This window comes from Babylonia areolata, chromosome 4 (genome assembly GCF_041734735.1).
Source record: "Babylonia areolata isolate BAREFJ2019XMU chromosome 4, ASM4173473v1, whole genome shotgun sequence".
Lineage (NCBI taxonomy): Eukaryota > Metazoa > Mollusca > Gastropoda > Neogastropoda > Buccinidae > Babylonia > Babylonia areolata.
In genome coordinates, this window is record NC_134879.1 from 26,898,242 (window position 1) to 26,920,701 (window position 22,460).

Consider the following 22,460-nt stretch of genomic DNA (forward strand, 5'->3'; position numbering starts at 1 on the left):
TCTGCCTTGTAGATGTGGTGTAGCGTGTATGGAATTGTCCGGGCGCGGTGGCGCCTTCTTGAGCCACTGAAACTGACTTCGACATTTTTGGGTTGATTGGGTGAGACTTGTATAAGGACGGGAAAGAGAGGAATTGAAAGGGAGAAAATGATACCATGAATATGGATGTGAGGGTAGAAGGGCGAGTGCGGGCGGGTGGAAGGGGTAGGGGGTGGGAAGAGGGGCTGGAGGTTTGGGAGGGAGGAGGTTCATGCGAGCTTTGATGGCTTTCGCTGCGGCGGATGTCTCTGCCACTGATGGAAGAGCGTTCCATTCAATAATGATGAGACAGACAGAAGGAAAGAAAGACAAAGAATGGAACAGAAAAGGAGGGGAGGGGGTGGGGGGAAGAAAAGAGACAGACAAACAGAGTCAGAGGTCTTGATTCGGACCTCAAGGACCTACCACAGGTTGTCTGTTCTTTTCTTTTCTTTTCTTTCAGGGGATACAGTGACGTGTCGACTGGATTACGTAGGACCAGACCGCAGTCTGATCAACTTTCTGCTCAACGACAGGTAAGAGGAACAACCTGTCTACAGTTTTTTTTCATGTGTTATTTCTATACATATTTTCGTACAATACATTTTTTTCGTACACCATGTATATATATAGCAGTTTTTAACGTCCAAATTATTATCATTTATTGCTGCTTTTGACAGTGTTAGTGTATCAAATGGTGTTTGACACACACGCACTCTCGTAGGCACATACACACGCGCGCACTCACACAAATACGCACACACACACACACACACGCGCACGCACACACACACACACACACACACACACACTATCACATATACCTTAATATACACAAATTTTAAAACAAAAAATGCACAGTAGATGCTTTGACTGAAACAAGTAGTTTAGTTTGGTGGGACGAGGTAAATGGGAATAGAAAAAAATATCAATGTCACTGATGCTACAGGTAACTCAGAAACGTTCTTTCAACATGTGTACTGTTTACCGTCGACAGTTCGTGGAAAGAGCAAGTAAACTTTTTTTTTTTGCGCACGTGCGTCTGCAGGTTTGTGTACCGCCAGTGGGTCAACCTACCCCCTGACCAGCTCTACGCTACCGTTGGGCTATCGCGGACAGCCGCACAACTGGACATGGAATGGCCGCAGCCTGGACGGGGGGACATCACTATTAGAAATGTACATGGTTTTTGTTTATGATGATGGATGATGATGATGATGATATGATGATATGGATACTTATAGACCGCCTATCCTCGGTCGGAGACCAAGTTCTAAGCGCTTTACAAATTTGGGGTCATTTGCACAACAGGCTTCCCACCTTCCTGGGTAGAATCAACTGACGGCTGCCACTGGGCGCTCATCACTCGTTTCCTGTGTCATTCAATCATATATCAGGCACACACTTTGACAATACTCGCATGATTTGTTTCCGAACTTTTAGATATTTTGCAGACTTGTTGATGATACCCTAAGGTTACTGTGTGAGAAAATACTTGTCAAAAAGCGGTTCACTTTTTGGGGGGACACCCGATACATACATACATATATATATATATAGATATAGATATAGTGTGTGTGTGTGTGTGTTTCATTCATACACCCCCGCCACACACAACACACACACACACACACACACACACACACATATCTGATCAAGGACCTGCCGTCCAACTGGTTCGGCTGGACGGGGATCACGCGAGACAACGAGGCCATGACCTTCACCTTGACCAGGCCGGACTCCAAGGACCGGGAAGCCTACAACGTGCAGTGCCCTCTGGCCATCTCCAAACGTGAGCGTCTGTCTGTCTCTCTGTCTGCCTGGTGACTGATATGTGATGATTCTGTTTGGCTGTGTGTGTGTGTGGTGATTGATGTGTGGTGATTCTGTCTTCCTGTTTGTGTGTGTGTGGTGTCTGATGTGTGGTGCTTCTGTTTGTCTCTGCCTGTCTGTGTGTGTGGAGACTGATGTGTGGTGATTCTGTCTTCCTGTCTGTCTGTCTGTATGGTGTCTGATGTGTGTTGCTTCTGTTTGTCTGTCTGCCTGTGTAGTGTCTGATGTGTGTTGCTTCTGTCTTCCTGTTTGTCTGTTTTTGTGTGTGGTGTTTGATGTGTGTTGCTTCTGTTTGTCTCTGTCTGTCTCTGTGGTGTCTGATGTGTGGTGATTCTGTTTGCCCGTCTGTCTCTGCGGAGTCTGATGTGTGGTGATTCTGTTTGTCTCTCTCTGTCTCTGTGGTGTCTGATGTGTGGTGATTCTGTTTGTCTCTGTAGTGTCTGATGTGTGGTGATTCTGTTTGTCCGTCTGTCTCTGTGGTGTCTGATGTGTGGTGATTCTGTTTGTCTCTGTCTGTCTGTCTCTGTGGTGTCTGATGTGTGGTGATTCTGTTTGTCTGTCTGTCTCTGTGGTGTCTGATGTGTGGTGATTCTGTTTGTCTGTCTGTCTCTGTGGTGTCTGATGTGTGGTGATTCTGTTTGTCCGTCTGTCTCTGTGGTGTCTGATGTGTGGTGATTCTGTTTGTCTGTCTGTCTCTGTGGTGTCTGATGTGTGGTGATTCTGTTTGTCCGTCTGTCTGTGTGGTATCTGATGCGCGGTGCTTCAGTCTTCCTGTCTGTCTGTCTGTCTGTCTGTAAGGTGACTGATGTGTGTTTTATCTGGTTGTCTACATACCTGTCTGCCTGTCTGTCTACACTCAAGTAAAAAACGAACAGATAACACGCCCATACAACATTAGTTTACATTTTAAAAAATGGTTAATTTAATAATAGCATAAACAGACTCCTCCACCCACCTGTGCTGGTCAGGCAACCAGGCTAATGTCGGATACGCTGGCCATTAAGGAGAAGCGTGAGCGAAGGAAGCAGAGCTCAACTTCTGGAGACGTTTTCCCTTGCAACACCTGTGGGAAGTGCTGCTCATCCAGAATCGGCCTCTTCTGCCATATGAGGACACACACCGACAGATAAGCCTGCCTGCCTACTCGTCCGTCGGTCCGACGGGAGACTCCAGTAGCCTTTCATGCCCATGGCGGCAGTGCATTCATATCCATCTGTGTCGTTGCTCTGCACATTAAGGTGTTGGTTAACCCTCTCCTTCTGCTGTTTAACCCTTCACCAACCGGTGTGAGGTTCAGGTCAAATCAAATCAAATCAAATTATGGTGCTTAGAGCCTCGCCGACTACTAAGGCTATCTGAAGGCTATCACCATGTTAGCGCCAACTTCAAGTCAAGAGTAATAAAAAAAAAAATTTAAAAAGTACAATAAAAACTAGCCACCGCTTCAAGCTAACCGCTCAAAGTTTAAAAACCTCGAGGTTTAGGTAAAACATAACCGACACAATACATCACATCAGAAAAAGACATTGGGGGGGGGATGCATTTAATATACACAGGCTATAACTGCATAGAAAGAATTTATTAAAATGTCACTGCTTATAAACACTTGATCTGTAAGTAATGTATATACCACTTCTGAACCTCAGATTACTTGAACAGATATTGTACATCTACAATAGAAAAAGACATGGAAAAAAAGAAGAGAAATACATTTGACATACACAGGTTACATGTTGCACTCTAGTGGAGGGGGAGAAAATATTGGCGGTTGAACCGTGATTCGAACCAGCGCGCTCAGATTCTCTCACTTCCATGGCGGACGCGTTACCTGTAGGCCATCACTCCACTTGACATTTCAATGTACCCCCCCCCCCCTCCCCCCATGGGGTCGGTTTTTTTGTTTTTTCGGTTTTTTGTTGTTGTGTTTTTTTGTTTTTGTTTTTGGTTTTTGGTTTTTGGTTTTCTTTAAATAAATCTTGACCTGACCTGATTATTGAAACCGGAACTGTGTATGTACCTCAGACTTTCACTACTTCGAGATCGAGGTATTGAAGAAGTCGTCCTATGAGCATGGCCAGGGCATCGGCCTGGTGTCGGGTAACTGCGAGGCCTTCGTCTACCCCGGGTGGATGCCTCAGACCATCGGCTACCACAACGATGACGGTGGACTCTACGTCAATGGGGAAAACAGTGAACGTGAGTGATTCCCCCCCTTCCCCGGCCCCCCCTCCCCCCTCCGCCCCCCCCCCCCCCCCACACACACACGCACACACCCTTGCAATGAAGGTTATATTTGTCAAGAAAAGAAAATCATTAACTAAGGTGATTAAAGTCGCAAAAATACATGATCAAAATCTAAAAAATACGTGATTAGTTTCCATCAAAAACAATTGAAGCACTACACGGTGTAAACTACTTCAAGGAGTACACATAACACTGACAAATGCTTCACCATTGCTACATTATTCATTGATTGTAAGGGATTTTTAATTTTTGCATACCCCCCTTCCCAACACACACACACACACACAAACACACACATATATTGATTGATTGATATGGATACTTATATAGCGCCTATCCTCGGTCAGAGACCAAGCTCTAAGCGCTTTACATACACGGGGACATTTGCACCACAGGCTGCCTACCTGGGTAGAGCCGACTGACGGCTGCCACTGGGCGCTCATCATTCGTTTCCTGTGTCATTCAATCACATTTCAGACGCACACGCATACACACTCAGACAGACATGTAACATTTTACGTGTATGACCGTTTTTAATTACCCCGCCATGTAGGCAGCCATACTCCGTTTTCGGGGGTGTGCATGCTGGGTATATTCTTGTTTCCATAACCCACCGAACGCTGACATGGATTACAGGATCTTTAACGTGCGTATTTGATCTTCTGCGTGCGCATACACACGAAGGGGGTTCAGGCACTAGCAGGTCTGCACATATGTTGACCTGAGAGATCGGAAAAATCTCCACCCTTTACCCACCAGGTGCACCGAGATTCGAACCCGGGACCCTCAGATTGAAAGTCCAGCGCTTTAACCACTCGGCTATTGCACCCGTCAATATATATATATATATATATATATATATATATATATATATATATCAGTACCCATAAACAGTTATTATAATAAACACTTCGAGAGCATAGGATGTGTCAATAACAGTATTTCACACAATTTTGCTTAATTTTAACAACAAATCTGCAGCTAAGCGTGAGTGATTTTGGTGGTGGTGGTGATGAAAGGGAGGGTGGTTTGATCGGACTTTTGTTTGTGTGTGTGTGTGTGAGGGTGCGTGCGTGCATGTATTGTATTGTATTGTATTGTATTGTATTGCATTGCTTGTTCAATCGTAAAATGGGTTTGCTTACTTGACTTTTAATGTTTTCTGTAACTAAAGTATCGCATATGTCCCTAAGGCCTATCCTTAATGCCCCAAGAGGGATCAAGGGATTAAATTAAGTTTTATTGATTCCCGATTCTTGTGTTCGTCCTTTAGATTGTTCAACGTCTTTTCGCTATAAGTGATATTAGGCGATGAACGGGGTGAAAACTGTTATGGAGGGAAAAAATGTTCGCGCACGTGAGTATATTAAGTTGTGTTTTTTTGTTGGTTGTTTCTTTCTTCTCTTTTTATCTTTATTTTATTCCAGCACTTTACAAGGTTTTGATTAGACTACTACTACTACCTTTTCTGTTTATATATTTATTCCGGCCTACAACAATGTTTTAATTAAAGTACCTATTCTTTTTTCCCTTCTGTTTGTTTATTCCATACAATAACGAGGTTTTAATCAGACAGCTACTACTACTGCTGCTGCTGCTACTACTACTATTGCTGCTGCTGCAACTACTCACTACAACTACTGTTTCTGTTTAGCTATTTATTTATTCCAGTCAATAACGAGGTTTTTAATTAAGCTACTTCTTTTCCTGCCTTTCTCTTTAGTCTATTTTTCTGCTATTCTGTTTTGTGTTGTATTATTTTTAGGCCGAACACTCGGCGTATATCACAGATTGACATAAGTTTACAGTTGGGCCAACAGCAAAGTTAGAGCTGTATTATGAATGGTTTCTCCAAAGCCATGGGAAATCATTTACAGCTTAGTCTTTTGTGAAGAATTCTGACTTTAAAACTAGGAGGCAAAATTGCACTGGCTCGTAGTGCTGCAGCCTTGGGGGGCTGGTTGGCCTTTGGGAACCATCCCAACGCCGACTGTCCTAATTGGCCGAGAGAGTGAGGATGTAACCTGGGCAAGACACTCTCCACTATAATCAAATTCTAGCCCAAATAGTTGGGACAGCATTTGTCTCCTCTACTGTTCTGATGGTCATAGTCGGACTTGACTGACTATCATATCATTTATTTTGTTTTATTTTATTTTTGTTCCAGCCAAAGACAAGTTTCGTTGCGTGGCCGGGGACCGAATGGGGTGCGGAGTTGTCTTCCCCAAGGACGTGAGGTCATCCAGCGAGCGGGAACCCATCCTGGTGCTGGTCTATTTCACCAGGAACGGACAGCTGGCCTACACCAAGCGCATGCGCCAGCCCCGAGGGGGTTTCTTCCCTTGCATTGCTCTTTATGAGAAAGGTACATAATCATAGGCTACGGTGAGTGGGGGTGCCGTATGTTAGGTTGATATATCGCTGTGACACATTTTACTATGTCACCTCTCACGCATGCACGCGCGCACGCATCGATACACAAGCGTATCGCGCGCACACACTTACCTACTTGCATGCTTGCGCGCACACACGTATATACACATGTGCACATGCGCAAAACACAAACGCACATATATACACACATACGGTCACACTTATACGTTTATACACTCGGACATAAAAAACATACACACACACAAGAAAAAAAAACCCATGATTGTGAGGGCGCGTGTGTGTGTACACATGTACTTAGAATGTATGTTTGCGTCCTTACACCTGCAACTACCCCTACCCCTACCCCTACCCTTGCCCACAGATGACTCGGTGAGGCTGGACGTGAACGCGGAACCCCCTGAGTTCCCCGGGGTGGACCTGGCCAAGGTGCTGACCACCTCGGAGGCCAGCCAGGACTACCGCTGCAACGAGGCCTTCCGCCTGGCCGACCTCACCCACCACTCGGCCACCGTGCAGATGCCCGCGGACACGGACACAGCCCAGCTGCTGCAGTTCCGGGCGGAGCCGCTCAGGCACCTCGGGGACTGCTTCACTATCGAGGTCACCCAGTTTGGTGAGTGGGTTTGCTGGGGGTGCTAGGGGGTACTTTAGGTGGGGGGGGAGTTTCTGAAAGTGAGTGTTGTTTTGCTGGGGTGGGGGGGGTAACTTTAGGGTGGGTCGGGAGGTGTTATGTGTGGGGGTTGTCCATGATGGAAAGATTGATTCATGACACGGTAGGATTGTCGTGTCCAGCTATAACCACCAGAACAGCAGAGGAGGTAGCTGCTGTCCAAACAAATTGGGCTTGATTTCGATTATAATGGAAAGTGTCTTACCATTCCCACTTTCTCAGCCTGGATGGTCTTAGGACAGTCGGCGTTGGGATGGTTCCCGAAGGCCCACTAGCTCCTAAGGCTGCAGCACTAAGAGCTGGTGCAGTCTTGCCTTTTAGTTTGAGTCATATATTCCTTCGCAAAAGACAATATCGTAAATGAATTCTCATTGCATTGATCATTCATAGTTTATAGGCTTATGTCAGTCTCTGATATGCCACAGACAGGCCTTATTGATGTTGAAAGACGGATTAATAACCTACAACACAGAACCAAGCGCGGGTGTGACTGATTTTCGTCACACTGAAAACTTCGTGGTCAGGGGCCAAGGCTGGCTGAATTAAAATGCGTATCTTGATATACTAAAAATTGCCCAAATGCCATTATGGAAATCTGTATTACAAGAAACTTTCTGACTGATGGAGAAGAGGAGAACGGGGGAAGTGTGCCATATTTCTGCTGGTCATGTCATCATAATAATGATTACAATACCACCTATGTCAGCTCACTTTGGATGCACGAAGAGTGGGAAAGGGATAGTGGGGGGTGAAGTGGGGAAGGGGTTTTGAGAAATGAGTGGTCATGATTGAGTTATGTAATTTGTAGAATTTTTTCTTTCATGTAATGCGCCCTGAGCTCTTTGAGAGAAAGGGCGCTATAATAATGTACAATAAAAAAAATAATAAAAAATCAACCCTCCAATTTACAGAATGTCTGCAATACTCCATTCCATTCCATACACAGGGCAGTCGACAGAGATCCAGATGGGCGTGTCCACGGAGGGCAGCAGGCTGGAGGGCGAGTTCCTGGGCGCGGAGAACACGTCGTGTGGCTACATGCTGAAGCTTGGCAGCATCGTGTCCAAGGACGGCATGCGGGCAGTGGCCAAGTGGGACCCCGAGAAGAGTGAGTGTCACCTGAGCGAGTGAATGGTGTAAGGGGTACGTGTGTGTCACCTGAAGAGTGAGTGTCACGTGTGTGTCACATGAAGAGTGAGTGTCACATGTGTGTCACGTGAAGAGTGAGTGTCACGTGTGTGTCACCTGAAGAGTGAATGTCACGTGTGTGTCACCTGAAGAGTGAGTGTCACATGTGTGTCACGTGAAGAGTGAGTGTCACGTGTGTGTCACATGAAGAGTGAGTGTCACCTGAGTGTCACCTGAAGAGCGAGTGTCACCTGAGTGTCACCTGAAGAGCGAGTGTCACCTGAGTGTCACCTGAAGAGCGGCTGCCGCCACTTTTATATATATATATATAAATCAGATGCGGTGTAGCGTGCATGGATCAGCTTTGACACTTCCTTTAACTCTTTCATCGCCAGTCAGTTTAGAGTACAAAATTCCTTTGTGGTATAAACACAGAAAAGACAGTGGCTAAGAATAGCTGGGGATTCCCCCTGCGATGTATAGAAAATATGGCCTATCCAACCACCGAACATTAAGAGCAGTAGGTTCGTGGATAACAGACCAATGAATGGTCACCTTTCAGTGACATGGGTCCTCTACCACGCCTGTGCATAAATGCGAGCTTGGCGGTGAAAGGGTTAAAACTGAACAGACATGAAAACAAAAAAATGACTGGTCAAATAATCACGTTAGCTGTGCCCCAATTCAGTTACTGGGCTGTATTGTCTTGTTCCTTGGTGTTGTGTTTTCTTCTTCTTGTTGTTGTTTTTCGGGGTGAGGGTGTTTGTTTGGGTTTTGTTGTTGTTTTTTGTTGTTGTTGTTTTGTTGGTTTCATATAGCATACTTTCGGTCGCGGGGGAAAAGTAGGCGGTCAGAAGTTGGAGAGAGCAAGTGACAGTGGGGAAGGTTCGAGTACAATTGGTTCAGACTGTCAGGTATAGTAAGCTTTTTAGGCGTGTGGGGGGGGGGGGGGGTAGGGAGGTGAGTGAGTGGGGGGCTGGGGTGGTTGGATGTTTCTAGTCTATCCTTAAGTTCACCTTGACGTTGATCGGTATAGATGATGTTGACGGGTTGCTGTGCAGAGCAAAAGATCGCCTGTTACCTCGACTACATCGACGACGGGGGAGCCGTGTTGTGCTTCACCGTCAACGAACGTCTGATTGGTCGAGGCGTCGTTTCCAGGGCGACCGGCTGCAACCTCGCCATCTATGCCTCCATTGTCATTTCCGCCGGCCCCGCAGAGGTCAAGGCCGACTGGACTGGCATCCTGAACTCCACCAAGATCGTCCGAACTCGGGTGTGTGTGTGTGTGTGTGTGTGTGTGATGAGGTTTTCTCTGTGTATGTTGTATATATGAGTCGGCGCGTGTGTGTGCGTGTGCATGGAGGGGTGAGTGGAGAGATGACGGGTTTTGGGTGTCTGGACTTGATAACAGGGCATAGTACGTTATATTCTTTTTTTGTGTGTAACAAGGACGTGTGAGTTGCCCGCAGACAATGTGGTTTGGTGTTTTTTTTCCTTGAGGGGGAGACGGGTGGTTGTATGCCCGTGTATTATGCGTGATTATGTGTTTTGATGTTACTGTTTGCTTACGTTTTGCTTGTTGAGGTTATATTACTTTTTGCTTAATCGTCCAGCGAAATATTGACAAGAGTGGTCAGTGTTCACAGAGGCATCTCTTTGATTTCTGTGCATGAATACGACCGTGTGTATGTCCGATTTATATTTCAGTGTGTTATTATGTCTGATTTTCTTTTGCGGGTGTTTTTATTTACTTCTTTATGTGCTATGGGATCGTTAGTGACAGTTTTTTAAGCGCTGATACAGATATATAGATACATTGATAAATGGATAGATAAATGAATAAATAAGCGATTAAATAAATAAATAAGCACACGAATAAATGAACAGATAAATCATGTATGCTCATCAGTCGTCTCCGACAATGACCATCAAAACAGCAGTGGAAGTATAACAGTTGTCCCGACTATCGGGTCTAGAATTTGAATATAGTGGAGATTGTCTTGCCTAAGTTACATCCCAACTCTCTCGGCCAAGAGGGTTTTAGGATAGTTGGCGTTGAAATGGTTCCCAAAGGCCAGCTAGCCCTCCAAGGCTGCAGCACTAAGAACCAGTGCAACATTGCTTCCTAATTTGAGAGGCATAGTCCTTTACAAAAGACTTTAAGTTGTAAACGACTTCCCTTTGCAGTGGAGAAACCATTGATCATAATTATGGCTCTCACTTTGCTGTTGGCCAAAATGTAGGCCAGATAAATGGATTAACTCTCTCCATACATACGAACGGCGAAAGAGACGACGTTAACAGCGTTTCACCCCAATTACAGCCATCAAAATATTACAAGCGGAAGGCTCTTACACTGAAGAGGTGAATGTTGACAAAGAATACCACAATTCTGACGACGGAAGCTAAAGGCTGGGTCATAGAGACACCCACTGGACATCCGAGGGGTCTGTGTAGAGGAGAAGAGAGGACTGGCCGTACTGAGTGAGTTAATAAACAGCTATACTGACGTGAACCAAAAACGGTGTGTGGCGACAGAGAAACGCAGAGGACTGGATTCGGGCGTCCTGCGTGGAGGCGAAGGGAGACAACTTTGAGCTGAAGCCCTTCGAAGGATACGCCTTTGCTGCTTCTGCCCAGAGCACACAGCCCCTTGTGACGGGTAAGCCTCTGTGTGCGTGTGTGTGTGTTTGTGTGTGTGTGTGTGTGAGTGTGTGTGTTGCGTGCGTGTTGGTGTTGTGTGTAGGTATGTGTGTGTGTGTGTGTGTGTGTGTGTGCTGGAATGACTGTTCATCATTTTTTTGTGTGTTGCTGGTTAAATCACCATATGAATTTGCTTTGACTTTTAAACTTTTCTGTACCTAAAAGTAAAACATATATTAATAACGGCTACTCTCCGTGTCCCAACAGGCGTTAAAGGATTAAACTTTCTGTTTCTGATATTCTCTCTGTGGTTTTTTTTTTAGATGTTTTCATGATGACATTCATGCGTGTGTGTTTTTGTGTTACTCATTTTTATCACAGCAGATTTCTCTGTGTGAAATTCGGGCTGCCTCTCCCCAAGGAGAGCGCGTCACTGCACTAAGAGCGCCACCGTTTTTTGTTTGTTGTTTTTTCTTTTTTACTTTTTCCTGCCTGCATTTTTTTTTTAATTCGTTTTCTATCGAAGTGGATTTTTCTACTGAATTTTGCCAAGGACAAACCTTTTATTGTCGTGGGTTCTTCTACGTGCGCTAAGTGCATGTTGCACACGGGATCTCGGTTTATCGTCTCATCCGAATGACTAGCGTCCAGACCACCATTCAAGGTCTAGTGGAGGGGGATAAAATACTGGCGACTGCGCCGGGATTCGAACCAGCGCGCTCAGATTCTCTCGTTTTCTAGGCGGACGCGTTACCTCTAGGCCATCACTCTTGTGTGTGAGCGTGCAAACGAGTTTTCTTTTAGATGTTTCTGCTAACATGTGACATTCAGATAGGTGCGTGTATGTGTGTGTGCGTGTGTGTGTTTCTCACTCTCTCTCTCTCTCTCTCTCTCTCTCTCTCTCTCTCTCTCTCTCTCTCTCTCTCGCTTTGTTTTCTTTGCGATGTTTCTGTTGGCATGTGATATTCGTGTGTGTGTGTGTGTGTGTGTGTGTGTGTGTGTCTTTCTCTCTGTGTCTCTGGGGCTTTGTTTTCTTCGAGATGTATCTGTTGGCACGTGACATTCGTGTGTGTGTATGTGTGTGTGTGTGTGTGTGTCTTTCTCTCTGTGTCTCTGGGGCTTTGTTTTCTTCGAGATGTATCTGTTGGCATGTGATATTCGTGCGTGTGTGTGTGTGTGTGTGTGCGCGCGCGCGTGTATATGTGTGTGTGTGTGTGTGTGTCTCTGTCTCTTCTTCGAGATGTTTCTGTTGGCATGTGACATTCATGTATGTATGTATGTGTGTGCGTGTGTTGTGCGCGCACGCGTGCGCATGTGTTTGTCCCTACACACGCGCGTGCAGGGTCCTCGGTGTTCAGCGTCAAGCTGCAGTCGGGTCAGGACCTGCCGGGGATAGGTCTTAGCCGGGCCACACATGACGTGAACAACGTGCTGGGCTCTGAGAGCGGCGAGATCTGCTTCGTGCCCTCCGGACCTCACATACTGGTCAACAACGGTCAGTGCTCACTGGGGAGCATGGGGGGAGGGGGGGGGGCATGTGTGTTCAACATCCTTGTACATTTCACGTAATGGACATTTTCTTTTTTTGTTGTTGTTGTCCTTTAATGTGTTTGTTTCGGTTTCTGGTCTGTATATGGATTTTTAACTACACGTACTTTACCGTGACCCACCAGTGCAGACTGGATTTTTTTCTTTTCTCTTTCGATTAGTCAAGCCAGGAGTAAAGAAGGTGTGGTATTTTCCTCTAATAGGATACATATATACAGGTTATCTATCACATCATGTTCAGATTGAATTTCCCTGCCCAAGGCAGCAGTACAAGGGCATCCAGGAGTCATGACCTGGGTGCGGCCCGGCCCCCTTAAATTGTAAGGAGTTAAGGGCCAAAACGCTTTTTTGAGAGGGGCTTCTTCTCTGAAGACCTTGTACTGTCCAGCTCTCCCTAGAGTTTCTTATCACTTCAGATGTACATCCATTACACGTTGTGACCACTTCTGATGTAATACTAGTTTGTTATGTTGATTCTTTTTCTCTGTGCGTGTCTGTGTGTGTGTGTGCGTGTGTGTGTGTGTGTGTGTAGAGTGTGGGTGTGCGTGTGTGCTTTTACTTCTTGGTTGTGCTTTGTTAGTTCTTCTTTTTTCCCATCTTTGCTATTGTTAGAGTTTGCAATGTATGTCTGTTGAATGTGTTTTTTTGTTCTTCATATCATGTAGTAACTGAATTGAATAAAATAGTTTGAGAGAGGAAAAGAAAAAAATGGTTTTAAAAAAAAAAGCATGCACATTTGCTTATCTCATTTCCCTGATTAAAAAAAAAAAAACACAAATGAAAAAACGGTCAGTGCTCAGTAGGGAAAATGGGGTTTGGGGGGAGGGGAAGTGGGGACACATGTGTTCAACTGCCTTATACATTTCAGCAGCCAAATACATGTTTCTGTTTCATCTACCGCCGAATCATGTTTTTGTGTGTTAAACAACCTAATACATGTTTATGTGTGTTTAACAGCATAATTCAACAGCCTAATAGATATTTATCTTTGTTCAGTGGCATAACTCAACAGCCTAATACATGTTTATGTGTGTTCAACAGCATAATTCAACAGCCCAGTGTATGTTTATATTTGTTTAAAAAGCTTAATACATGATAGTGTGTGTTCAATAGCCTGATACTTATCTGTGTGTGTTCATTCCATGTTTTTGTGTGTCATTCGGATTCTAGTCATTCGGATGAGACGATAAACCGAGGTCCCGTTTGCAGCATGCACTTAGCGCACGTAAAAGAACCCACGGCAACAAAAGGGTTGGTCCTGGCAAAATTCTGAAGGAAAATCCACTTTGATAGGAAAAACAAATAAAACTGCACGCAGGAAAAAAAAATTTTTAAAAGGGTGGCGCTGTAGTATAGCGACGCGCTCTCCCTGGGGAGAGCAGCCTGAATTTCACACAGAGAAATCTGTTGTAATAAAAAGAAATACAAATACAAATAGCCCAATAAATGTTTGTATTTCCACAGCCTAATACATGTTTATGCGTGTTCAACAAATTAATACCAGTTTATTTGTACGTGTTTATGTGCTTTCAAAGGCCTGAATGTTGCATGTCTGAAGGATGCGGTATGTGTAAGAGTCGATTTGATCCCTGCTGTAATCTCGCTAACGTCCGTGCTTTGTTTCCTTACCTGGGAAAGATAACTCTTACGGGATTAGTTTGGCTAGTCATGCACTTCGCTAACATTGCCCATTACGCATTGCAGATAACATACTGTGGCGATGTGTAAGTGTATGTGTGCAAGCGCATGTACGAGTTGTGCGGAAGTGAAATAACAAGATCTTTGATGAAGTCAGATTGCTTGTATGTCTCAAGAACAATGGGACAGACTGAACAGCTGATATATGTTGTGAACGTCGCACACCTCATCAGAACCACTGTCATCACATTGTCGTTTCCACATCTAAAAAAAAATTTAACAAGAGAGGCAAGGCCTTCAAGACTCACTTGTCATACACTTTTAAAAAAAATCCAAGGTTTTTATGTATTGAGTATAATTTCAGAATGTAATGTTTAAGACGAGAAAGATCAGTTTAAAGCAAATTAAGTCCCCTAGCATTGATTACAGAGTAATTTCCCTTTTTTACTATCTGCACCAAAACGTTTGCAAAATAAATAAAACTTCCATGCTTAGCAAAAGAGGTTCCTGTTTGAACGAAAAATGATAATAACGACTGCTCTTGTTGTTGGGTCAGAACATCAGATCAAAGTGCCAAGTTTAGAGAATACAAAAAATATAGATATAACAGTAAATGCAGTTTGCATATAATTAGGCTTCATTTTTTAATTTTTTGTGCCCATCCCAGAGGTGAAATGTTGTTTTAAACAAGATGACTGAAAAGAACTGAATTTTTCCTATTTTTATGCCTAATTTGGTGTCAACTGACAAAGTATTTGCAGAGAAAATGGCAATGTTAAAGTTTACCACGGACACACACACACACAAACACACACACACACACACACACACACACACACACACACACACACAACCGAACACCGGGTAAAAACATAGACTCACTTTGTTTACACAAGTGAGTCAAAAATTAAAACAAACAAACAGATATAACGACGACATTTCACATATTCTCCCCGTCATATCTGGATAAAATAAATAAACACACTGTCGCCTTAACATGTGAATAACGCATTACACACTCTTACAGCCATAATCCGATAACCATTCTTCTGTTTTCACTGGCAGATTCTTACACCGTAATTCGATAACCATTGTTCTCCTGTCTTCACTGGCAGACTCTCACAGCCATAATACGACAACCATTTTTCTCCTCACTGGCAGACTTTTACAACCATAATCCTATAACCATTTTTCTCCTATTTTCACTGGCAAACTCTTACTGCCATAATCCTATAACCATTTTTCTCCTGTTTTCACTGGCAAACTCTTACAGCCATAATCCTATAACCATTTTTGTCCTGTCATCACTGGCAGACTGTCATAACCATAATCCTATAACCATTTTTCTCCTCACTGGCAGACTCTTATAGCCATAATCCTATAACCATTGTTCCTGTCTTCACTGGCAGACTCTTACAGCCATAATCCTATAACCATTTTTCTCCTGTCAGCACTGGCAGACTCTTACAGCCATAATCCTATAACCATTTTTCTCCTGTCACCACTGGCAGTCTCTCACAACCATAATCCTATAACCCTTTTTCTCCTCACTGGCTGACTCACAACCATAATCCTATAACCATTTTTGTCCTGTCTTCACTGGCAGTCTCTCACAACCAAAATCCTATAACCATTTTTCTCCTGTCATCACTGGCAAACTCTTATAGCCATAATCCTATAACCATTTTTGTCCTGTCATCACTGGCAGACTCTCACAGCCATAATCCTATAACCATTTTTCTCCTCACTGGCAGACTTTTACAACCATAATCCTATAACCATTTCCCACCTCACTGGCAGACTTTTACAACCATAATCCTATAACCATTTCCCCCCCTCACTGGCAGACTTTTACAACCATAATCCTATAACCATTTTCCCCTTCACTGGCAGACTTTTACAACCGTAATCCTGTAACCGTTTTCCCCCTCACTGGCAGACTTTTACAACCATAATCCTATAACCATTTCCCCCTCACTGGCAGACTTTTATAACCATACTCCTATAACCATTTCCCCCCTCACTGGCAGACTTTTACAACCATAATCCTATAACCATTTTCCCCCTCACTGGCAGACTTTTACAACCATAATCCTATAACCATTTTCCCCCTCACTGGCAGACTTTTATAACCATACTCCTATAACCATTTCCCCCTCACTGGCAGACTTTTACAACCATAATCCCTACTTTTATAACCATACTCCTATAACCATTTCCCCCCTCACTGGCAGACTTTTACAGCCATAATCCTATAACCATTTTCCCCCTCACTGGCAGACTTTTATAACCATACTCCTATAACCATTTCCCCCCTCACTGGCAGACTTTTACAACCATACTCCTATAACCATTTCCCTCCTCACTGGCAGACTTTTACAGCCATACTCCTATAACCATTTTCCCCCTGTCCTCACTGTCCAGCCAAGAGATCAGTGCAGTCAGCACCGGAGATCCAGCCGGGGGACATTTTACAGTGCGGGGTGGTGTTCTCCAGGCCAGCGGACCGCGTGCCCCAGAAGGTGGTGGTCTACTTCGCCCTCAACTCCGTCGTCTTCCACCACTGCCGTCTGCAGGCGGCATACGGCGGCCTGTACCCCACCGTGGCCTTCAGCTCCACCGGTGAGTATGAGTGATAGCGACGGACGGCTTGGGGGGACGGGGTGGGGGCGTGGGGGGGGGCAGTGATGGCGGGGGATGAGGATGTAAGGTGTCTGTGATAATGTTGATGATGATGATGTGTGTGTGTGTGTGTGGAGCGATGATGATGATGGTGATGTGTGTGTGTGTGGAGCGATGATGATGATGATGTGTGTGTGTGTCTGTCTGTGGAGCGATGATGATGATGTTTGTGTGTGTATGTGTGTATGCAAGTTTGTGGACCGCTGATGATGATGATGATGATGTGTGTGTGTGTGTGTGTGTGTGTGTGGAGCGATGATGATGATGATGATGTGTGTGTGTGTGTGTGTGTGTGTGTGTGTGTGTGTGGAGCGGTGATCTAGTAGTAATACACCCGATAAGGTACCCAGTGTCCACAGGTTCGAGTCTCATAAACCGACAGGGATAATAGGTCTCTGCAGTGGTGATGACGATGTTAATGATGATAATGGTGGTGACGATGATGAAGCGGATGAAAGCGTTCATACGGTGATGATGATGATGATGGTGACACATCTTCATCATATGATAATAGTACTAATAATGCAGGCTTATATAACGCAATACCCCCATTTCAGATGGGGCTCAGCACGTTTCACATTGAAATATACAAATTTAAGACAAAGTGACGTAGAGATATGTACAGAGTCAACACAATATTATATGATATTGGCTAAAATACACACATTTACGACTAAGTGACATGAAAATATGTGTAAATCAACGCAGGCACCATCACAGTCTGAAATCTTACAGGCACAAAACGCCGCGAAAGATGGCACATCTCATTCACCTTAGTCAAAAATAAACACCAAGGATCCAGCATTATAACACATACAAATCAACACAAAGAGCACATCTGGCAATGAGATCACAGCAAGCATTATTATGCAGGAACTGTTTCAATGAGAAAAGTACAGTTTTGAAAAGATATGTTTAGAATGCTCTCTTGAATGCGTGCGTTAGAGGTGTAACGGAGGTGTGAGGGTAGTGAGTTCCACTGTTTAGGTGCAGCAAAAGAAAAGGAACATTCACAGTTTTTGTACGAATCTTTGGAACAGACAGCGTGGGCTTGTCATTTTGAAGAACGAAGTTGTCTGGACGCTGAATAGACAGAAAGCTGATCCGAAAGATAGACAGGGCAAGAATCAGTGAAGGAACTGAGACAAAGGACTGAGAGTTTGTATTGTGTTCGTGCTTGAATGGGGAGCCAGTGAAGGGAAGCGAGTAAGGGAGCGATGTGTTGACGTTTCATAGCTTTGAGAGTGAGTCGTGTACCTGTTCGGACGGTGAAGGTTTGAATGCTAGTAGGGTGGTTCATCAGTTCGCTTGCTCCTTCTTTCTTTCTTTCTTTCTTTCTTCACCCCTTTCATTCTTTGCCCTGAGATGACCTCCCATTGCGGTCGGTTGACTTTATTCTTTCTTTCTTTCTTCCTTCCCTCCTTCCTTCTTTCTGTCCTTTTTTCTTTCTTTCTTTCTTTCCTTCCTTCCGTCCTTCTTTCTGTCCTTTTTGTCTTTATTTCTTTCCTTCCTTCCTTCCTTCCTTCCTTCCTTCTTTCTGTCTTTTTTTTTTTTTTTTTTTTTGCCCTTTCCTTTCCCAGAGATGACCTCTCCTTGCGGTCGGTTGAGCTATCGCCTAGGAAAGGAGATTTTATTCTTCCTTTCTTTCTTTCTTTCTTTCTTTCGGCCACTCTGCCTTCTTTTCTGCTCTTCCTCCTCCTTCCTGCTTACCATCACCATCATCCCAACCTTCGTTTTCTCTTTATTTCTTATTTCGCTCTTTCTTCTTCATCTTTCTTCTCTCTTTCCTCTTTTTCTCCTCCTCTTTCCCCCCGTGTCTCTTCCCCAATCTTATATCTCTTCTTCTTCCGTTTCTTTCCCCCCCCCCTCTCTCCGTAGGTTTTTGTTGTTGTTTTTTCAAAACCCCAGGCACCTTTTTTCGCCTCCGTCCCCCCATTTTAAACATAAATGTGTTCATCCTTTGTCTTTTTTTTCCACAGCCGTTCGTCGGTTTAGTAAGTATGATTATAGTGGTGAGTGGGTGGTGGTGGTGTGGGGTTGATGGTGCAGCATGTGCATGTGCATGTTTGTGGGTGACGTGTCGGAGTTTCTCGGCGGTCGTGTGCCCCCCAACACGTGTCTTGTCTTGTCTCGTCAAACAGTGGATTTTGCTTACCTTCCGGTGTTCGCCGTGGTGGAGTTTCTACAGCTATCTGCCGAAGCTGAGCTGTCCTGTCTTGTTGTGGTGTGAAGGTGGTGTTGTTATTGTTGTTGTTTGTCGAGAGGGGATGGTGGGGGGGTTAGGGTGGTGGTGGTGGTGGTGGTGGTGGAGTCCTGTCCTACCCTGGCGAAACGACCTTCTCTTTATTGTTCCGGGGGACCTCTTCTGCGTCGGAAAGTGGATGGAGCTGGATCGTGCAGCCAACGTGTGCCTTTTTTTTTCTCTTTCTTTTCTTTGTCGTCTTTTTTGTCATCACGTGTATATTTGTTTAATGTTGTATCAGATTAACCATGTAAATTTCAGTGTATATGAAATATAAAGATTGTCCTTAGAAAGCACCTCCAGTCCAGAATATAAGATACTGAAGGATAATATTTTATCAGAATCTAAGATTCTATTCAGTATAAACTCAGACGGGCAACAGTGCTTATCTAGAATATGTAATGTCACTTTGAAAAAAATGACTGAAGTGTTGTTCACTTGCACTTGAACGTGTTCACCTCCACTACCCTGTTGTTTGATTCTGTTTGTATGCTTTTGTTTTATTTTCTTTTATTTTTGTTATTTATTTATCTATTTATTTATTTATTTATTCATTTATCTATTATTTATTTATTATCTTTGTTGTGAACATGTCAGTGAGCGAATACCTGCATGTCTGTTCTTCCTCTTGATGTAACATCTGTACACTTTACATTATTTCAGACCAATGAAACGAAACCAACCAATCAAACAAGTCTACTACATAGTAACTAATTACCCACAGTACTGTTTGACATGACACTGTTGTATTTTTCTTTCCAGCTTATCATAGATGAGTTCGAAGTTTCTTCAGCTATGTATTTGAAAAGCATAGGAAGAAACTGATTTATATTGTCACAAAGAAGAAAAATAGATTACTGATTCAAAGTGTTGTGTTTTACTTTGGATGTATGAGGCATTTAAAAAAAATGACATGCAATTTAAAAGTTGCAATATGATGAATACAAAAGAAAACCTTGTATTTACAGAAAAAGAAAGTTCAACGTACAGCTTGAAAATTGACGCCTTGTGTGTATGCGTATGTGTGTGTGTTTGTGTGTCGGGATGGTGCGAGGGACGGGGGGTCATTATGTGTGTGTGTGTGTGTGTGTGTGGGTGTATATTATGTGCATTTGCACTTCTCTCTCTCTCTCTCTCTCTCTCTCTCTCTCTCTCTCTCTCTCTCTTAGTGCTGCAGCCTTAGGGAATAGTTGGCCCTTTGGGAACCATCCCAACGCCGACTTTCCTAAAAACCCTCTTGGCCGAGAGAGTGGAGATGTAACTTGGGTAATACACACTCCATCTCCACTGCAATCCAATTCTACCCCAGATAGTCGGGACAGCAGTTGCCTCCCCTGCTGTTCTGATGGTCATTGTCGGACACGACTGTCAGACACACACACACACACACACACACACACATATATATATGTGTATGTGTACGTGTGTTTGTGTGTGTGTGTATGTGTGTTCATTTTATTCATATGTTTGTGTGTGTGTGTGTGCGCGCGTGTGTGTGTGAGTGTGTGTGTGTGTGTGTGTGTGTTGCACGTGCGGCAGGCGGCAGCGTGCAGGTGGTGCCGGGCCAGACAGTGCTGCCGGTGCCGGACGAGATCAGCTCCCTGTGGCTGAGCGAGAAGTCCTCCACCGACATCCACGGTGACCTCAATGGCATCCCCGCCCTCTCCTCCTCCTCCTACCCCCACCACCACCACAACGACGGCGACGGCCGTAAGATGTCTGTGGTGCAGCCTCTGGGTACGCGTCAGTCAGTGTGTGGGTGGTATGGTGTGGTGTGGTGTGGTGGCGGGTAGCGGGTGGAGGGATTCGTTGGTTGGTTATGGTGTTTGAAGGAGGGATGGTGGGGGAAGAGGGGAGTTTGTGTGTGTGTGTGTGTCTGTGTGTGTGAATGTGTAAGGTAGAGGGGTGGTGGAGGTGTATGTTTGTGTGTGTGTGTGTGTGCGTCGGTGGATGGGATGTTGAAGTGTGTGTGTGCGCGAGTCATTCTGGACTCAAACCTCAGCATGCATGCTCAGGTAGTAAATCTGATACGCATAGTCAATTGTGAACTTCGTGGCATCAACTCTATCCGTCAGTACCTTTCTGTTGAAACTACTAAAACTCTTATTTCTGTTGTTGTGCTGTCACGAATTGACTACTGTAATTCTCTTCTCATAGGCTGTCCACATAATATTCTTCAGCGAATTCAAGAACTCCAAAACAATGCTGCCCGTCTGACTCTCAGAGTCCCACGTACTGATCACATTAAAATTTTCTCCTCACCTCCGCACTCTACATTGGCTCCCAATTGAAGCGAGAATATAAGTGCTCTCAGCTTCCTTTTCTCCAACACCACCCACGTCAGTTCACTTTGGATGTATGTAGAGTGGCAAAGGGAGAGTGTGAGTGGGGAAAGGTTTTTTTTTTTTAGAAAGAGTAGCCATGAATGTTTTATGTTACTTGTTATATTTTTCTTTCATGTAAAGCGCCCTGAGCTCTTAGTGAGAAAGGTCGCTATATAAATGTACATTATTATTATTATTATTATTATGTTTGTTGTTAGTATAAGTGGGTGTCTGTGAGTGTGTGATGGCGAGGAAAAGAGCAAGATTAAGTGATTATCTCGCCTTGTTTTCGTTTTTCAATTAAAAAAACAACAACAACAGAGAATTAGATAAGTGTTTAATACAAGTGTGTGTGTTTGTGTGTGTGTGTGTTGGGGATGGTGGGGGGGGGGGGGGGGGGGGGAGGGCGAGCTTAAGGGGAGAGAAAACTAAATTGTCTTCCCACCAGACATGTCGCAGCAATTATTCCCCTTGTTTTACCTTTTGCACGAACGTCATTACCTTTCTTTAACTTGTGCCTTTATTCAAGTGTGTTGACACTCTAAAAAAAATAAAAATAAAAATAAAATAAAATAAAAAGAAAGAAAGACACAGGTACTACTCACTCTTGTTGACAAACATCCATCGCGCGCGCGCACACACACACACACACACACACACACACACACACACACACACTCACATACTCACGTTTAAAAACAAAAAATCACCAAAAAATAAAGGAACCAGAAGCAAAACGAATAAAAAATAAACAACAACAATAAATTCAAACAAACAAATGAACAAAAAAAAGTTTTCGAAGATAAGACAAGACAAACCTGAGCTGAGTGATGTAAAATCTGTCATTCAAACGAGCATACACTTGGTCCTCTTCACAGAGACGGCCACGCCCACAGACGTCACAAAGGTCAAAGTGTACGCTAGCCACGCTTTCGGTGATCGGGAGATGGTGGAGGGGGTGATGAAACAGTGAGTGAGTCTGTCTGTCTGTCTGTTTTTGTTTTATGCTTTGTTTTGTTGTTTTTATTTTTCTTCATTTGTGTGTGTGTATGTTTTGCTGTTGATGTTGTTTTTGGTGGGGTTTTTTTCTTTT

The 22,460-nt window shown here is 44.1% G+C and overlaps 1 protein-coding gene across 1 annotated transcript in view; it reads left to right on the forward strand.

Moving 5' to 3' along the window:
• LOC143280992 (uncharacterized) overlaps positions 1 to 22,460 on the forward strand; it is a 39,972-nt gene that overhangs the window by 11,631 nt on the left and 5,881 nt on the right. Inside the window, exons 4-16 of the mRNA XM_076585845.1 lie at positions 482 to 554; positions 1,067 to 1,196; positions 1,678 to 1,810; positions 3,874 to 4,047; positions 6,263 to 6,460; positions 6,851 to 7,102; positions 8,106 to 8,267; positions 9,349 to 9,563; positions 10,829 to 10,952; positions 12,276 to 12,428; positions 16,544 to 16,741; positions 20,583 to 20,780; positions 22,246 to 22,336. Of these exons, the coding sequence (XP_076441960.1) occupies positions 482 to 554; positions 1,067 to 1,196; positions 1,678 to 1,810; positions 3,874 to 4,047; positions 6,263 to 6,460; positions 6,851 to 7,102; positions 8,106 to 8,267; positions 9,349 to 9,563; positions 10,829 to 10,952; positions 12,276 to 12,428; positions 16,544 to 16,741; positions 20,583 to 20,780; positions 22,246 to 22,336 (2,101 nt within the window). The remainder of the gene's footprint in view (positions 1 to 481; positions 555 to 1,066; positions 1,197 to 1,677; positions 1,811 to 3,873; positions 4,048 to 6,262; positions 6,461 to 6,850; positions 7,103 to 8,105; positions 8,268 to 9,348; positions 9,564 to 10,828; positions 10,953 to 12,275; positions 12,429 to 16,543; positions 16,742 to 20,582; positions 20,781 to 22,245; positions 22,337 to 22,460) is intronic.